General features: G+C 51.6%; 1 protein-coding gene across 1 annotated transcript in view; it reads left to right on the top strand.

The window, feature by feature from the left end:
• Positions 1–16,210, top strand: part of LOC139266669 (serine/threonine-protein kinase MRCK alpha-like) — a 550,926-nt gene that overhangs the window by 491,482 nt on the left and 43,234 nt on the right. The window contains exon 11 of the mRNA XM_070884257.1: positions 11,151–11,744. Coding sequence (XP_070740358.1) covers positions 11,151–11,744 — 594 coding nt within the window. The remainder of the gene's footprint in view (positions 1–11,150; positions 11,745–16,210) is intronic.

The following is a 16,210-nucleotide window of genomic DNA, read 5'->3' as shown; positions in this document are numbered from 1 at the left end:
CTCGTGCTTTCTCTCTCGCTCGTGCTTTCTCTCTCGCTCATGCTTTCTCTCTCTCTCGCTCGTGCTTTCTCTCTCTCTCGCTCGTGCTTTCTCTTGCTCGTCCTTTCTCTGCTCGTGCTTTCTCTCTCACTCGCTCGTGTTTTCTCTCTCTCGCTCGTGCTTTCTCTCTCGCTCGTGCTTTCTCTCGCTCGTGCTTTCTCTCTCTCTCGCTCGTGCTTTCTCTCTCTCTCGCTCGTGCTTTCTCTCTCTCTCGCTCGTGCTTTCTCTCTCACTCGCTCGTGCTTTCTCTCTCACTCGCTCGTGCTTTCTCTCTCGCTCGTGCTTTCTCTCTCTCTCGCTCGTGCTTTCTGTCTCTCTCGCTCGTGCTTTCTCTCTCACTCGCTCGTGCTTTCTCTCTCGCTCGTGCTTTCTCTCGCTCGTGCTTTCTCTCGCTCGTGCTTTCTCTCGCTCGTGCTTTCTCTCTCTCTCGCTCGTGCTTTCTCTCTCTCTCGCTCGTGCTTTCTCTCTCTCTCGCTCGTGCTTTCTCTCTCTCTCGCTCGTGCTTTCTCTCTCTCTCGCTCGTGCTTTCTCTCTCGCTCGTGCTTTCTCTCTCACTCGCTCGTGCTTTCTCTCTCGCTCGTGCTTTCTCTCTCTCTCGCTCGTGCTTTCTCTCTCACTCGCTCGTGCTTTCTCTCTCGCTCGTGCTTTCTCTCTCTCTCGCTCGTGCTTTCTCTCTCACTCGCTCGTTCTTTCTCTCGCTCGTGCTTTCTCTCTCTCTCGCTCGTGCTTTCTCTCTCTCTCGCTCGTGCTTTCTCTCTCTCGCTCGTGCTTTCTCTCTCTCGCTCGTGCTTTCTCTTTCACTCGCTCGTGCTTTCTCTCGCTCGTGCTTTCTCTCTCTCTCGCTCGTGCTTTCTCTCTCGCTCGTGCTTTCTCTCTCTCGCTCGTGCTTTCTCTCGCTCGTGCTTTCTCTCTCTCTCGCTCGTGCTTTCTCTCTCTCGCTCGTGCTTTCTCTCTCTCGCTCGTGCTTTCTCTCTCTCGCTCGTGCTTTCTCTCTCACTCGCTCGTGCTTTCTCTTTCTCTCGCTCGTGCTTTCTCTCTCTCTCGCTCGTGCTTTCTCTCTCTCGCTCGTGCTTTCTCTCTCTCTTGCTCGTGCTTTCTCTCTCTCTCGCTCGTGCTTTCTCTCTCTCTCGCTCGTGCTTTCTCTCTCTCTCGCTCGTGCTTTCTCTCTCACTCGCTCGTGCTTTCTCTCGCTCGTGCTTTCTCTCTCGCTCGTGCTTTCTCTCTCACTCGCTCGTGCTTTCTCTCTCACTCGCTCGTGCTTTCTCTCGCTCGTGCTTTCTCTCTCACTCGCTCGTGCTTTCTCTCTCGCTCGTGCTTTCTCTCTCTCTCGCTCGTGCTTTCTCTCTCTCTCGCTCGTGCTTTCTCTCTCACTCGCTCGTGCTTTCTCTCTCTCTCGCTCGTGCTTTCTCTCTCGCTCGTGCTTTCTCTCTCACTCGCTCGTGCTTTCTCTCTCACTCGCTCGTGCTTTCTCTCTCACTCGCTCGTGCTTTCTCTCTCTCTCGCTCGTGCTTTCTCTCTCACTCGCTCGTGCTTTCTCTCTCACTCGCTCGTGCTTTCTCTCTCTCGCTCGAGCTTTCTCTCTCTCGCTCGTGCTTTCTTTCTCACTCGCTCGTGCTTTCTCTCTCACTCGCTCGTACTTTCTCTCGCTCGTGCTTTCTCTCTCTCTCGCTCGAGCTTTCTCTCTCTCTCGCTCGTGCTTTCTCTCTCTCTCGCTCGAGCTTTCTCTCTCTCTCGCTCGTGCTTTCTCTCTCGCTCGTGCTTTCTCTCTCGCTCGTGCTTTCTCTCTCTCTCGCTCGTGCTTTCTCTCTCTCTCGCTCGTGCTTTCTCTCGCTCGTGCTTTCTCTCTCACTCGCTCGTGCTTTCTCTCTCTCTAGATCGTGCTTTCTCTCTCTCGCTCGTGCTTTCTCTCGCTCGTGCTTTCTCTCTCACTCGCTCGTGCTTTCTCTCTCTCTCGATCGTGCTTTCTCTCTCTCTCGCTCGTGCTTTCTCTCTCACTCGCTCGTGCTTTCTCTCTCTCTCGCTCGTGCTTTCTCTCTCTCTCGCTCGTGCTTTCTCTCTCACTCGCTCGTGCTTTCTCTCTCACTCGCTCGTGCTTTCTCTCTCTCTCGCTCGTGCTTTCTCTCTCACTCGCTCGTGCTTTCTCTCTCGCTCGTGCTTTCTCTCTCTCTCGCTCGTGCTTTCTCTCTCACTCGCTCGTGCTTTCTCTCTCTCTCGCTCGTGCTTTCTCTCTCACTCGCTCGTGCTTTCTCTCTCGATCGTGCTTTCTCTCTCACTCGCTCGTGCTTTCTCTCTCGATCGTGCTTTCTCTCTCTCTCGCTCGTGCTTTCTCTCTCGATCGTGCTTTCTCTCTCTCTCGCTCGTGCTTTCTCTCTCTCTCGCTCGTGCTTTCTCTCTCTCTCGCTCGTGCTTTCTCTCTCACTCGCTCGTGCTTTCTCTCTCTCTCGCTCGTGCTTTCTCTCTCTCTCGCTCGTGCTTTCTCTCTCTCTCGCTCGTGCTTTCTCTCTCTCTCGCTCGTGCTTTCTCGCTCGTGCTTTCTCTCTCGCTCGTGCTTTCTCTCTCGCTCGTGCTTTCTCTCTCGCTTGTGCTTTCTCTCTCTCTCGCTTGTGCTTTCTCTCTCTCTCGCTCGTGCTTTCTCTCTCTCTCGCTTGTGCTTTCTCTCTCTCTCGCTCGTCCTTTCTCTGCTCGTGCTTTCTCTCTCACTCGCTCGTGTTTTCTCTCTCGCTCGTGCTTTCTCTCTCTCGCTCGTGCTTTCTCTCTCTCTCGCTCGTGCTTTCTCTTTCACTCGCTCGTGCTTTCTCTCGCTCGTGCTTTCTCTCTCTCTCGCTCGTGCTTTCTCTCTCTCTCGCTCGTGCTTTCTCTCTCGCTCGTGCTTTCTCTCTCTCGCTCGTGCTTTCTCTCTCTCTCGCTCGTGCTTTCTCTTTCGCTCGTGCTTTCTCTCGCTCGTGCTTTCTCTCTCGCTCGTGCTTTCTCTCTCTCTCGCTCGTGCTTTCTCTCGCTCGTGCTTTCTCTCTCTCTCGCTCGTGCTTTCTCTCTCGCTCGTGCTTTCTCTCTCTCGCTCGTGCTTTCTCTCGCTCGTGCTTTCTCTCTCTCGCTCGTGCTTTCTCTTTCTCTCGCTCGTGCTTTCTCTCTCTCTCGCTCGTGCTTTCTCTCTCTCGCTCGTGCTTTCTCTCTCTCGCTCGTGCTTTCTCTCGCTCGTGCTTTCTCTCTCTCTCATGCTTTCTCTCTCTCTCCTGCTTTCTCTCTCACTCGCTCGTGCTTTCTCTCTCACTCGCTCGTGCTTTCTCTCTCACTCGCTCGTGCTTTCTCTCTCACTCGCTCGTGCTTTCGCTCTCTCTCGCTCGTGCTTTCTCTCTCACTCGCTCGTGCTTTCTCTCTCTCTCGCTCGTGCTTTCTCTCTCACTCGCTCGTGCTTTCTCTCTCACTCGCTCGTGCTTTCTCTCTCACTCGCTCGTGCTTTTTCCCTCTCTCGCTCGTGCTTTCTCTCTCGCTCGTGCTTTCTCTCTCTCTCGCTCGTGCTTTCTCTCTCACTCGCTCGTGCTTTCTCTCTCTCTCGCTCGTGCTTTCTCTCTCTCTCGCTCGTGCTTTCTCTCTCTCTCGCTCGTGCTTTCTCTCGCTCGTGCTTTCTCTCTCTCGCTCGTGCTTTCTCTCTCTCTCTCGCTCGTGCTTTCTCTCTCTCTCGCTCGTGCTTTCTCTCTCTCGCTCGTGCTTTCTCTCTCTCGCTCGTGCTTTCTCTCTCACTCGCTCGTGCTTTCTCTCTCTCGCTCGTGCTTTCTCTCGCTCGTGCTTTCTCTCTCTCTCGCTCGTGCTTTCTCTCGCTCGTGCTTTCTCTCGCTCGTGCTTTCTCTCTCACTCGCTCGTGCTTTCTCTCTCTCGCTCGTGCTTTCTCTCTCTCTCGCTCGTGCTTTCTCTCTCTCGCTCGTGCTTTCTCTCTCGCTCGTGCTTTCTCTCTCTCTCGCTCGTGCTTTCTCTCTCACTCGCTCGTGCTTTCTCTCTCTCGCTCGTGCTTTCTCTCTCACTCGCTCGTGCTTTCTCTCTCTCTCGCTCGTGCTTTCTCTCTCGCTCGTGCTTTCTCTCTCTCTCGCTCGTGCTTTCTCTCTCACTCGCTCGTGCTTTCTCTCGCTCGTGCTTTCTCTCGCTCGTGCTTTCTCTCTCTCGCTCGTGCTTTCTCTCTCTCTCGCTCGTGCTTTCTCTCTCACTCGCTCGTGCTTTCTCTCACTCGCTCGTGCTTTCTCTCTCTCTCGCTCGTGCTTTCTCTCTCTCGCTCGTGCTTTCTCTCTCTCTCGCTCGTGCTTTCTCTCTCTCTCGCTCGTGCTTTCTCTCTCTCTCGCTCGTGCTTTCTCTCTCTCTCGCTCGTGCTTTCTCTCTCTCGCTCGTGCTTTCTCTCTCTCTCGCTCGTGCTTTCTCTCTCTCGCTCGTGCTTTCTCTCTCTCTCGCTCGTGCTTTCTCTCTCTCTCGCTCGTGCTTTCTCTCTCTCTCGCTCGTGCTTTCTCTCTCTCTCGCGCTCGTGCTTTCTCTCTCTCTCGCGCTCGTGCTTTCTCTCTCTCGCTCGTGCTTTCTCTCTCTCTCGCTCGTGCTTTCTCTCTCTCTCGCTCGTGCTTTCTCTCTCTCTCGCTCGTGCTTTCTCTCTCTCTCGCTCGTGCTTTCTCTCTCACTCGCTCGTGCTTTCTCTCTCTCGCTCGTGCTTTCTCTCTCTCTCGCTCGTGCTTTCTCTCTCTCGCTCGTGCTTTCTCTCTCTCTCGCTCGTGCTTTCTCTCTCTCTCGCTCGTGCTTTCTCTCTCTCTCGCTCGTGCTTTCTCTCTCTCGCTCGTGCTTTCTCTCTCTCTCTCTCGTGCTTTCTCTCTCTCGCTCGTGCTTTCTCTCTCTCTCTCTCGTGCTTTCTCTCTCTCTCGCTCGTGCTTTCTCTCTCTCTCTCTCGTGCTTTCTCTCTCTCTCGCTCGTGCTTTCTCTCTCTCGCTCGTGCTTTCTCTCGCTCGTGCTTTCTCTCTCTCTCGCTCGTGCTTTCTCTCGCTCGTGCTTTCTCTCTCTCTCGCTCGTGCTTTCTCTCTCACTCGCTCGTGCTTTCTCTCTCACTCTCTCGTGCTTTCTCTCTCTCTCGCTCGTGCTTTCTCTCTCTCGCTCGTGCTTTCTCTCTCTCGCTCGTGCTTTCTCTCGCTCGTGCTTTCTCTCTCTCTCGCTCGTGCTTTCTCTCTCTCGCTCGTGCTTTCTCTCTCTCTCGCTCGTGCTTTCTCTCTCTCGCTCGTGCTTTCTCTCTCTCGCTCGTGCTTTCTCTCGCTCGTGCTTTCTCTCTCACTCGCTCGTGCTTTCTCTCTCACTCGCTCGTGCTTTCTCTCTCTCTCGCTCGTGCTTTCTCTCTCACTCGCTCGTGCTTTCTCTCGCTCGTGCTTTCTCTCTCGCTCGTGCTTTCTCTCTCTCTCGCTCGTGCTTTCTCTCGCTCGTGCTTTCTCTCTCTCTCGCTCGTGCTTTCTCTCTCTCGCTCGTGCTTTCTCTCTCTCGCTCGTGCTTTCTCTCTCTCTCGCTCGTGCTTTCTCTCTCTCTCGCTCGTGCTTTCTCTCGCTCGTGCTTTCTCTCGCTCGTGCTTTCTCTCTCTCTCGCTCGTGCTTTCTCTCTCTCTCGCTCGTGCTTTCTCTCTCTCTCGCTTGTGCTTTCTCTCTCGCTCGTGCTTTCTCTCGCTCGTGCTTTCTCTCTCTCTCGCTCGTGCTTTCTCTCTCTCTCGCTCGTGCTTTCTCTCTCTCGCTCGTGCTTTCTCTCTCTCGCTCGTGCTTTCTCTCTCGCTCGTGCTTTCTCTCTCACTCGCTCGTGCTTTCTCTCTCGCTCGTGCTTTCTCTCTCACTCGTGCTTTCTCTCTCGTGCTTTCTCTCTCTCTCTCGCTCGTGCTTTCTCTCTCTCTCGCTCATGCTTTCTCTCTCTCGCTCGTGCTTTCTCTCTCTCGCTCGTGCATTCTCTCTCTCGCTCGTGCTTTCTCTCTCTCTCGCTCGTGCTTTCTCTCTCTCGCTCGTGCTTTCTCTCTCTCGCTCGTGCTTTCTCTCTCTCGCTCGTGCTTTCTCTCTCTCGCTCGTGCTTTCTCTCTCGCTCGTGCTTTCTCTCTCACTCGTGCTTTCTCTCTCTCGCTCGTGCTTTCTCTCTCTCTCGCTCATGCTTTCTCTCTCTCGCTCGTGCTTTCTCTCTCTCTCGCTCGTGCTTTCTCTCTCTCGCTCGTGCTTTCTCTCTCTCTCGCTCGTGCTTTCTCTCTCTCGCTCGTGCTTTCTCTCTCTCTCGCTCGTGCTTTCTCTCGCTCGTGCTTTCTCTCTCTCGCTCGTGCTTTCTCTCTCTCGCTCGTGCTTTCTCTCTCTCTCGCTCGTGCTTTCTCTCTCTCGCTCGTGCTTTCTCTCTCTCTCGCTCGTGCTTTCTCTCGCTCGTGCTTTCTCTCTCTCTCGCTCTTGCTTTCTCTCTCACTCGCTCGTGCTTTCTGTCTCTCTCGCTCGTGCTTTCTCTCTCTCTCGCTCGTGCTTTCTCTCTCTCTCGCTCGTGCTTTCTCTCTCACTCGCTCGTACTTTCTCTCGCTCGTGCTTTCTCTCTCTCTCGCTCGAGCTTTCTCCCTCTCTCGCTCGTGCTTTCTCTCTCTCTCGCTCGAGCTTTCTCTCTCTCTCGCTCGTGCTTTCTCTCTCTCGCTCGTGCTTTCTCTCTCTCTCGCTCGTGCTTTCTCTCTCTCTCGCTAGTGCTTTCTCTCGCTCGTGCTTTCTCTCTCACTCGCTCGTGCTTTCTCTCTCGCTCGTGCTTTCTCTCTCGCTCGTTCTTTCTCTCGCTCGTGCTTTCTCTCTCACTCGCTCGTGCTTTCTCTCTCGCTCGTGCTTTCTCTCGCTCGTGCTTTCTCTCTCTCTCGCTCGTGCTTTCTCTCTCTCTCGCTAGTGCTTTCTCTCGCTCGTGCTTTCTCTCTCACTCGCTCGTGCTTTCTCTCTCGCTCGTGCTTTCTCTCTCGCTCGTGCTTTCTCTCTCGCTCGTGCTTTCTCTCTCGCTCGTGCTTTCTCTCTCGCTCGTGCTTTCTCTCTCGCTCGTGCTTTCTCTCTCACTCGCTCGTGCTTTCTCTCTCGCTCGTGCTTTCTCTCGCTCTCGCTCGTGCTTTCTCTCTCTCTCGCTCGTGCTTTCTCTCGCTCGTGCTTTCTCTCTCTCTCGCTCGTGCTTTCTCTCTCTCTCGCTCGTGCTTTCTCTCTCTCTCGCTCGTGCTTTCTCTCTCTCTCGCTCGTGCTTTCTCTCTCTCTCCCTCGTGCTTTCTCTCTCTCTCGCTCGTGCTTTCTCTCTCTCTCGCTCGTGCTTTCTCTCGCTCGTGCTTTCTCTCGCTCGTGCTTTCTCTCGCTCGTGCTTTCTCTCTCTCTCGCTCGTGCTTTCTCTCTCTCTCTCGCTCGTGCTTTCTCTCTCTCGCTCGTGCTTTCTCTCTCTCGCTCGTGCTTTCTCTCTCTCTCGCTCGTGCTTTCTCTCTCCCTCTCGCTTTCTCTCTCGCTCGTGCTTTCTCTCTCTCTCTCGCTCGTGCTTTCTCTCTCTCGCTCGTGCTTTCTCTCTCGCTCGTGCTTTCTCTCTCTCGCTCGTGCTTTCTCTCTCTCTCGCTCGTGCTTTCTCTCTCCCTCTCGCTTTCTCTCTCGCTCTTGCTTTCTCTCTCGCTCTCTCTCTCTCGCTCTTGCTTTCTCTCTCCCTCTCGCTTTCTCTCTCGCTCTTGCTTTCTCTCTCGCTCTCGCTTTCTCTCTTGCTTTCTCTCTCCCTCTCGCTTTCTCTCTCCCTCTCGCTTTCTGTCTCGCTTTTGCTTTCTCTCTCGCTCTTGCTTTCTCTCTCGCTCTCTCTCTCTCGCTCTTGCTTTCTCTCTCGCTCTTGCTTTCTCTCTCGCTTTCTCTCTCGCGCTCGCTTTCTCTCTCGCTTTCTCTCTCGCTCTTGCTTTCTCTCTCGCTTTCTCTCTCGCTTTCTCTCTCGCTCTCGCTTTCTCTCTCGCTTTCTCTCTCGCTCTTGCTTTCTCTCTCGCTTTCTCTCTCGCTCTTGCTTTCTCTCTCTCGCTCTCTCTCTCTCGCTCTTGCTTTCTCTCTCGCTCTTGCTTTCTCTCTCGCTTTCTCTCTCGCTCTCGCTTTCTCTCTCGCTCTTGCTTTCTCTCTCGCTCTCTCTCGCTCTCGCTTTCTCTCTCGCTTTCTCTCTCGCTCTTGCTTTCTCTCTCGCTTTCTCTCTCGCTCTCGCTTTCTCTCTCGCTTTCTCTCTCGCTCTTGCTTTCTCTCTCGCTTTCTCTCTCGCTTTCTCTCTCGCTCTCTCTCTCTCGCTCTCGCTTTCTCTCTCGCTCTTGCTTTCTCTCTCGCTCTCTCTCTCTCGCTCTCGCTTTCTCTCGCTCTTGCTTTCTCTCTCTCTCTTGCTTTCTCTCTCTCTCTTGCTTTCTCTCTCTCTCTTGCTTTCTCTCTCTCTCTTGCTTTCTCTCTCTCTCTTGCTTTCTCTCTCGCTCTTGCTTTCTCTCTCGCTTTCTCTCTCGCTCTTGCTTTCTCTCTCGCTCTCTCTCTCGCTCTTGCTTTCTCTCTCGCTCTTGCTTTCTCTCTCGCTCTTGCTTTCTCTCTCGCTCTTGCTTTCTCTCTCGCTCTTGCTTTCTCTCTCGCTCTTGCTTTCTCTCTCGCTCTTGCTTTCTCTCTCGCTCTTGCTTTCTCTCTCGCTCTTGCTTTCTCTCTCGCTTTCTCTCTCGGTCTTGCTTTCTCTCTCGCTTTCTCTCTCTCTCTTGCTTTCTCTCTCGCTCTTGCTTTCTCTCTCTCTCTTGCTTTCTCTCTCGCTTTCTCTCTCGCTCTTGCTTTCTCTCTCGCTTTCTCTCTCGGTCTTGCTTTCTCTCTCGCTTTCTCTCTCTCTCTTGCTTTCTCTCTCGCTCTTGCTTTCTCTCTCTCTCTTGCTTTCTCTCTCGCTCTTGCTTTCTCTCTCGCTTTCCCTCTCGCTCTTGCTTTCTCTCTCGCTCTTGCTTTCTCTCTCGCTCTCTCTCTCGCTCTTGCTTTCTCTCTCGCTCTTGCTTTCTCTCTCTTGCTTTCTCTCTCGCTCTTGCTTTCTCTCTCGCTTTCTCTCTCTCTCTCGCTTTCTCTCTCGCTCTCGCTTTCTCTCTCGCTCTTGCTTTCTCTCTCGCTCTTGCTTTCTCTCTCTTGCTTTCTCTCTCGCTCTCTCTCTCTTGCTTTCTCTCTCTCGCTTTCTCTCTCGCTCTTGCTTTCTCTCTCGCTCTTGCTTTCTCTCTCGATTTCTCTCTCGCTCTCTCTCTCGCTCTTGCTTTCTCTCTCGCTTTCTCTCTCGCTCTTGCTTTCTCTCTCTTGCTTTCTCTCTCGCTCTTGCTTTCTCTCTCGCTTTCTCTCTCGCTCTTGCTTTCTCTCTCGCTCTTGCTTTCTCTCTCTTGCTTTCTCTCTCGCTCTTGCTTTCTCTCTCGCTTTCTCTCTCGCTCTTGCTTTCTCTCTCTTGCTTTCTCTCTCGCTTTCTCTCTCTTGCTTTCTCTCTCGCTCTTGCTTTCTCTCTCGCTCTTGCTTTCTCTCTCGCTTTCTCTCTCGCGCTTGCTTTCTCTCTCGCTCTCTCGCTCTTGCTTTCTCTCTCGCTCTTGCTTTCTCTCTCTTGCTTTCTCTCTCGCTCTCTCTCTCTCGCTTTTGCTTTCTCTCTCTCGCTTTCTCTCTCGCTCTTGCTTTCTCTCTCGCTCTCTCTCTCTCGCTCGTGCTTTCTCTCTCGCTCTTGCTTTCTCTCTCGCTTTCTCTCTCGCTCTTGCTTTCTCTCTCGCTTTCTCTCTCGCTCTTGCTTTCTCTCTCGCTTTCTCTCTCGCTCTTGCTTTCTCTCTCGCTTTCTCTCTCGCTCTTGCTTTCTCTCTCGCTCTCTCTCTCTCGCTCTTGCTTTCTCTCTCGCTCTTGCTTTCTCTCTCTTGCTTTCTCTCTCTTGCTTTCTCTCTCTTGCTTTCTCTCTCGCTCTTGCTTTCTCTCTCGCTCTTGCTTTCTCTCTCGCTTTCTCTCTCGCTCTTGCTTTCTCTCTCGCTCTTGCTTTCTCTCTCGCTTTCTCTCTCGCTCGTGCTTTCTCTCTCTCGCTCTTGCTCTCTCTCGCTCTTGCTTTCTCTCTCACTCTCTCTCTCTCGCTCTTGCTTTCTCTCTCGCTCTTGCTTTCTCTCTCGCTCTTGCTTTCTCTCTCGCTCTCTCTCTCTCGCACTCGCTTTCTCTCTCGCTCTTGCTTTCTCTCTCGCTCTCTCTCTCTCGCTCTCGCTTTCTCTCTCGCTCTTGCTTTCTCTCTCGCTCTCTCTCTCTCGCTCTCGCTTTCTCTCTCGCTCTTGCTTTCTCTCTCGCTCTCTCTCTCTCGCTCTCGCTTTCTCTCTCGCTCTTGCTCTCTCTCCCTCTCGCTTTCTCTCTCTCCCTCTTGCTTTCTCTCCCTCTCGCTTTCTCTCTCGCTCTTGCTTTCTCTCTCGCTCTTGCTTTCTCTCTCGCTCTCTCTCGCTCTTGCTCTCTCTCTCGCTCTTGCTTTCTCTCTCGCTCTCTCTCTCTCGCTCTCGATTTCTCTCTCGCTCTTGCTTTCTCTCTCGCTCTCTCTCTCTCGCTCTTGCTTTCTCTCTCGCTCTTGCTTTCTCTCCCTCTCGCTTTCTCTCTCGCTCTTGCTTTCTCTCTCGCTCTTGCTTTCTCTCTCGCTCTTGCTTTCTCTCTCGCTCTCTCTCTCTCGCTCTCGCTTTCTCTCTCGCTCTTGCTTTCTCTCTCGCTCTTGCTTTCTCTCCCTCTCGCTTTCTCTCTCGCTCTTGCTTTCTCTCTCGCTCTCGCTCTTGCTCTCGCTCTTTCACTTTCTCTCTCCCTCACGCTTTCTCTCTTACTTTCTCTCTCACTCACTTTCTCTCCGTCATGTTAGATAGAATCTGTCTGACTAAGTCAGAATTGACCTTTTCTAACTGTCAACAAAACACCAGTGAGATCATCAGTTGGCCTGTTCTTCTTATCTCCCTTTCTCTCTGCACCTCTCCCATTTCTCTCTCTCATTTTTCTCTCTCATTTTTCTCCTCTATCTCTCCTACAATGGCTTCACTTCAAAAGCACTTCATTTGCTGTGAAGTGCTTTGGAACGCCCTGAGGTTGTGAAAGGCGCTACAGAAATGCACGTAAGCAGAATTAAATCTTTTCTCTTCTCTTCGCCAGAAATCATCCGTGTTGGTGATAACAAGAAGGTCCACCAGATTGAGCTCATCTCAGGAGAGCAGCTGATCGCCGTCATATCCGGGAGAAACCGGCACGTCCGCCTCTTCCCCACATCGGCCCTCGACGGCCGGGAAGGCGATTTCTTCAAACTGGTGGAGACAAAGGGCTGCCAAACGCTGGTGTCGGGATCGGTGCACCATGGCGCCTCCACATGCCTGTGCGTGGCCATGAAACGACAGGTGCAGTGCTACGAACTCAACCAGAGCAAAACCCGCCACAAAAAGTTCAAGGAGATCCAAGTGCCGGGCACCGTGCAGTGGATGGCCATCTTCAGCGAGCGCTTGCTTGTCGGCTATCAGTCGGGCTTTGCCAAGTACCCGCTGCAGGGAGACGGGAGTCCCATCAGCCTACTCCACCCCGACGACCACACGCTCTCCTTTATCACTCAGCAGCCCAACGATGCAATCTGTGCGGTGGAAATCTCGGGCAAGGAGTATTTATTGTGTTTCAGTACTGTGGGCATTTATGTGGACTGCCAGGGTCGGAGGTCAAGGCAGCAGGAACTGATGTGGCCGGCCATTCCCACAACATGCTGTAAGTTGGTTTTGGTTCTTCTACTTGTAGACTTGGGGGTTGTCTGGGTAACTCATTAACAGGTAAATCTAATTCCCGGCGCAGTACTCGGCCATTCAACCCAAAACCACCTGGCCTCCTTTGTGTTGTATTAGCCGATTCCCGCCGGGACTTTGGGTGTCTCCAATGTACAAGTCGAGCGTCCTCAGTGCAGGAGGAAACAAGATGGGTAAAAATCAACAAAACGCAGCAGTTTTCCTTCTTGGCCCGCAAGTAGCATGTTGAACGTCCCTAAATTTAACATAGAGTGCCGAGATGTGCAGCAGGTTTTCATGCACGGTCCTGTTCTGTATAAAGACCACAAAAAAATTCTCCAACCCCAGTTAAAAATGACTTGTGCTTTTCTACCTAGATTACATTTTTAGTGCAGTACTTGGAAGTGTTCATCACCATATACACAGATCTCCTGTGGTGCCCCTCATGGGGAGTCAGAGGAGGCACTGTTTTTACTGAGAAGAGCATTATGTGGTGTAAACAGACAATATATTATTCTGTTGCTAAAATGGAGCTTTGTGTACCTTGGCATGTCCCGTTTTAAAGATTGGGATTAGCTCTGGTGCTACTATTTCGAGTGATTTTGTGGCAAGGAAGTGTTCAAGTCCACTGGCCACTTCTTTAAACATCCATGCATTAAATTCATTCATTCATAGTGGGGAGGGGGAGCGGCTGTGGAGAGCGACACCAACAGATCAACACTGAGGAGAGAGAATTCGACACACTGAAGCCGGGAGAGGGAAAACAGCAGGCTGAGGCCAGTGAGAGAGAGAGGAGTTCATTGGATCACCGAGGCCAGTGAGAGAGAGAGAGGAGCTCATTGGATCCACGAGGCCAGTGAGAGAGAGAGAGGAGTTCATTGGATCATCGAGGCCAGTGAGAGAGAGAGGAGCTCATTGGATCACCGAGGCCAGTGAGAGAGAGAGAGGAGCTCATTGGATCCCCGAGGCCAGTGAGAGAGTGAGGAGCTCATTAGATCCCCGAGGCCAGTGAGAGAGAGGAGCTCATTGGATCCCCGAGGCCAGAGAGAGAGAGAGAGAGAGGAACTCATTGGATCCCTGAGGCCAGTGAGAGTGAGAGAGAGTAGCTCATTGGATCACCGAGGCCAGTGAGAGAGAGAGAGAGGAGCTCATTGGATCTCCGAGGCCAGAGAGAGAGAGAGAGAGAGGAGCTCATTGGATCCCTGAGACCAGTGCGAGAGAGAGAGAGAGAGTAGCTCATTGGATCACCGAGGCCAGTGAGAGAGAGAGAGAGTAGCTCATTGGATCACCGAGGCCAGAGAGAGAGAGGAGCTCATTGGATCCCTGAGGCCAGAGAGAGAGAGAGGGGAGCTCATTGGATCCAAGGCCAGAGAGAGAGAGAGGAGCTCATTGGATCCAAGGCCAAAGACAGGAGCAAGAGAGCCTGTTGAGCTGCTGGAGGTCTGGCATCTGATTGGTCTATGCTGACCGAAAGGAGCAGTTTGTTAAGCGGTCCCAGAAAACAAAGCATGGTAACAGTTTTTTATTATTGATATGTGTAGTTCAATGTGTTGGTCATGTGAAAGCAAGTCAGCCAAGCTGTTCCTAACAGAGTATTTGTGCCATCATATATGACCTTACTTTTTAAGCTCATCAGGTTACAGTAAACCAAGTGGTTATGCTACTCAAACCCCACCCGAGCAAGTGTGAAACTGAATTTGATCAATCCAGAGCCTACATGTATTTCCAGTCCCACCTTCAGGGTTACTAGGGACAGGCAGTAAGTGCTCCTGTGCCAGTGTCGCCCAGGACAAATAGAGTTAGTCAATATCTTGAGATGTTGCCCACTGTCTAGTGAAGACAAAGTGAAAGTAATGTGGAGCATGAATACTTTCTGGCTACTGGATTAGGCCCCCAGCCTGCGAGCTCCATCGGAGCAGGCCGGGGAGCGGAAGGAGCAGCGTGGCGGTCTACCACTCCAGGAAGCAGTGCGTGCCGGAGCAGGAGAGCAACGGCAGTGAAAAGGGACGTCATCAAGGTCCAGGTCGGTGATTGGAGCGTGGGCAGGTACAGCAAAAGCGGCGAGGTCGGGCAAAAGAGCGGCAAGAGTTCGTAGAGGGACGTGATCGGGGCCCAGGAGAGGCGTGAGTTCCGGACCCAGAAGAGGCGAGGGCCCAGGGGCACACTGCGATATGTGTGCGCACTAGGTCCATGCAGCAGAGCTGGTCTCCAGTCGTCCTGGTTAATCATTGCTACTGGACCAAGACCTAGCTCTGTCAAGCCCGTGTGGTGGCTGGTGTGCAACGGCCACCACATGTTAAAAAAATCCACACACAGGCATCGTCCACCCTTCAAGATTTAGTTCGGACCTGGAATTTTAGCTCCATCACTGAAACACTTGTGAACTTTTTGACATGGAAGCAAGTCATCCTCGATTCGAGGGACTGCCTATGATGATGATGGCTACCTTCAGAGCAGTTGATTGTCACTGAATTAACAATTGTCACGTCATTAAAAGGGGGACTTATACTCTTAAAGCTAGCCCTAACTCTGTCGCGTGTAATGAGCAATTAATGTGGAAATTCAGCAAATTCTTAAAAATAATAGCGAGGCTAAATGTGAGATCCCGTTTGTGCAAAGCAAATGGCAGAGCTGCGTAAATCAGTCAGCAACTTCGAGAGTTTCGCAGCTCGCATCTGAATTTATTGGGCAAATTGCTCATCAATAACAGTGTGCGTCGTTAATATGCCATTATCTTTCCAGTAAGATTCGGTCCTTGTGATCGGGCTTCCTAAAGTCAAAGACTGAAATGTTTGAGTTGATGGGTAAAGTGTCCATTAGATGGCGCTCCAGTACCGTGCAGCTCTGTAGTAAGTGCAGGCATACTGAGAGCTGAATCAATGGCCCAGCTTTAACAGAGGGTTTAATCACGTGTCGTTATTAGTGTCGAACTCGTCCAGCACCTTGTGGCGAGGAAGAGATTCCCTGTGAGTTGCAAATCGCCACAAGTTTCTGGCTGACTTTGCCGTTAGCCTCTCAAAAACAGCAGCTCGCGCTCAGCCTCCACTTGAGTTTCAAGAAATTGCTGAATTCACACATTAATTGCTAATTAATCTCGCCGCGAAAAGTTAGGGCTGGTACTTAGCGGCATAAGCACCTTTCAATGAGATTTCTGCTCCTGCAGTGCCACTCAACCTCTCCGACCCAGAAAGATACAATTGCTCTGGAATCTCATTCCTGCAGGTGCTAAATTGTTGTTAAAGATTTTTAAAAATTACATTTAGGCAATTGCACTCGGTAAAGCATGGCGTCATTTATCCTATCCGAGTTAGATATGAAAATATTGTTGAGTAAAGTATTAAAATGATCAGTCATCAAATAATTTTAAGAATGATTTTTTTGATATTATTTAAAATCAGTTGACCCATCACAATATGAATAATTTAAAGATAGTGATGTGATGACTAGGTGTGGGATGGCAGGGATGGGCTCAGAGGCCTTTTCCTGAGCGCTTTTTAAAATATAAAGCTAGAAATCTGTGGTTTAACGATACAATGAAGGTAAATTTATAATTGACGAGCTGAGAAACACTGGGATGGTCATGCAGTGGCTCAGTCGGAAATGATTCCCTTGTGTTGGTTCCCCACCCCTCTCAGTCCCAGTCTGACAGTAGTGCCTTCGGGATTTGGCCAGTGGTGGTACCACCAAGCCAGTCTAGATGGAGGAATTGAGGTCCGTCACCCAGAGTATATCCTGTTTCCTTGCTCCCCTTCCAGCTTCCTCCTAGTGGTATTCAGCATGGAGGAGTCACAGTTTCTCAGTTGAGGAGGAGGTGGTAATCAGTGAGAAGTTTATTTGACGATGTTTGATCTGAAGCCGTAAGACTTCACGGGGTCTGGAATCAATAGTGAGGGCCACTTCCACCCGTTGTATAGCCCCTCCTCCCCCCCCCGCCAACTCCGCTTTCGGGGACTATATCCTGCTACTGGGACAGGACACAGCCAGGGATGGTAATGGAGAAGTCTGGGATGGTTAAAGAAAGACGTATTTAAAAAATTTAAAGACAGCTTAAAAGACTGGGCAACAGTGAGGGGCGAGATGCCTAATGTGGTAAAATACAATTGTTGTTTATTAATTATTAGCATTTAGATTATTTTATAATTGGGGCATAGACACAGAGTTGGGAGTTTAAGGAAGAGTAAATATTCAACAGTTCTCCAGTGGCTTCAATGCTGGCTGCCCTCTGGGGTTTGAGAAGCTCTGATGCTCCATCTAGTGGAACAGTTGGACCTGATGGCATGACTGGGACCGTGACAGCTTACAGCTGCTCACTGAACGATACTAATGTCATAACAGGGAACGATGGCTGCCAATTGTTTACATTTTAATATTGGGAATGTTTACCTATATCTGGAATGGAACAGGTGCTGCACGTATCGATTTTAATATATTATAGATTGAGTGATGCCAGTA

Source organism: Pristiophorus japonicus, chromosome 7 (genome assembly GCF_044704955.1).
Source record: "Pristiophorus japonicus isolate sPriJap1 chromosome 7, sPriJap1.hap1, whole genome shotgun sequence".
NCBI lineage: Eukaryota > Metazoa > Chordata > Chondrichthyes > Pristiophoridae > Pristiophorus > Pristiophorus japonicus.
Note: the sequence above shows the minus strand (reverse complement) of the source record. Positions and strands in the feature narration are given on the sequence as shown.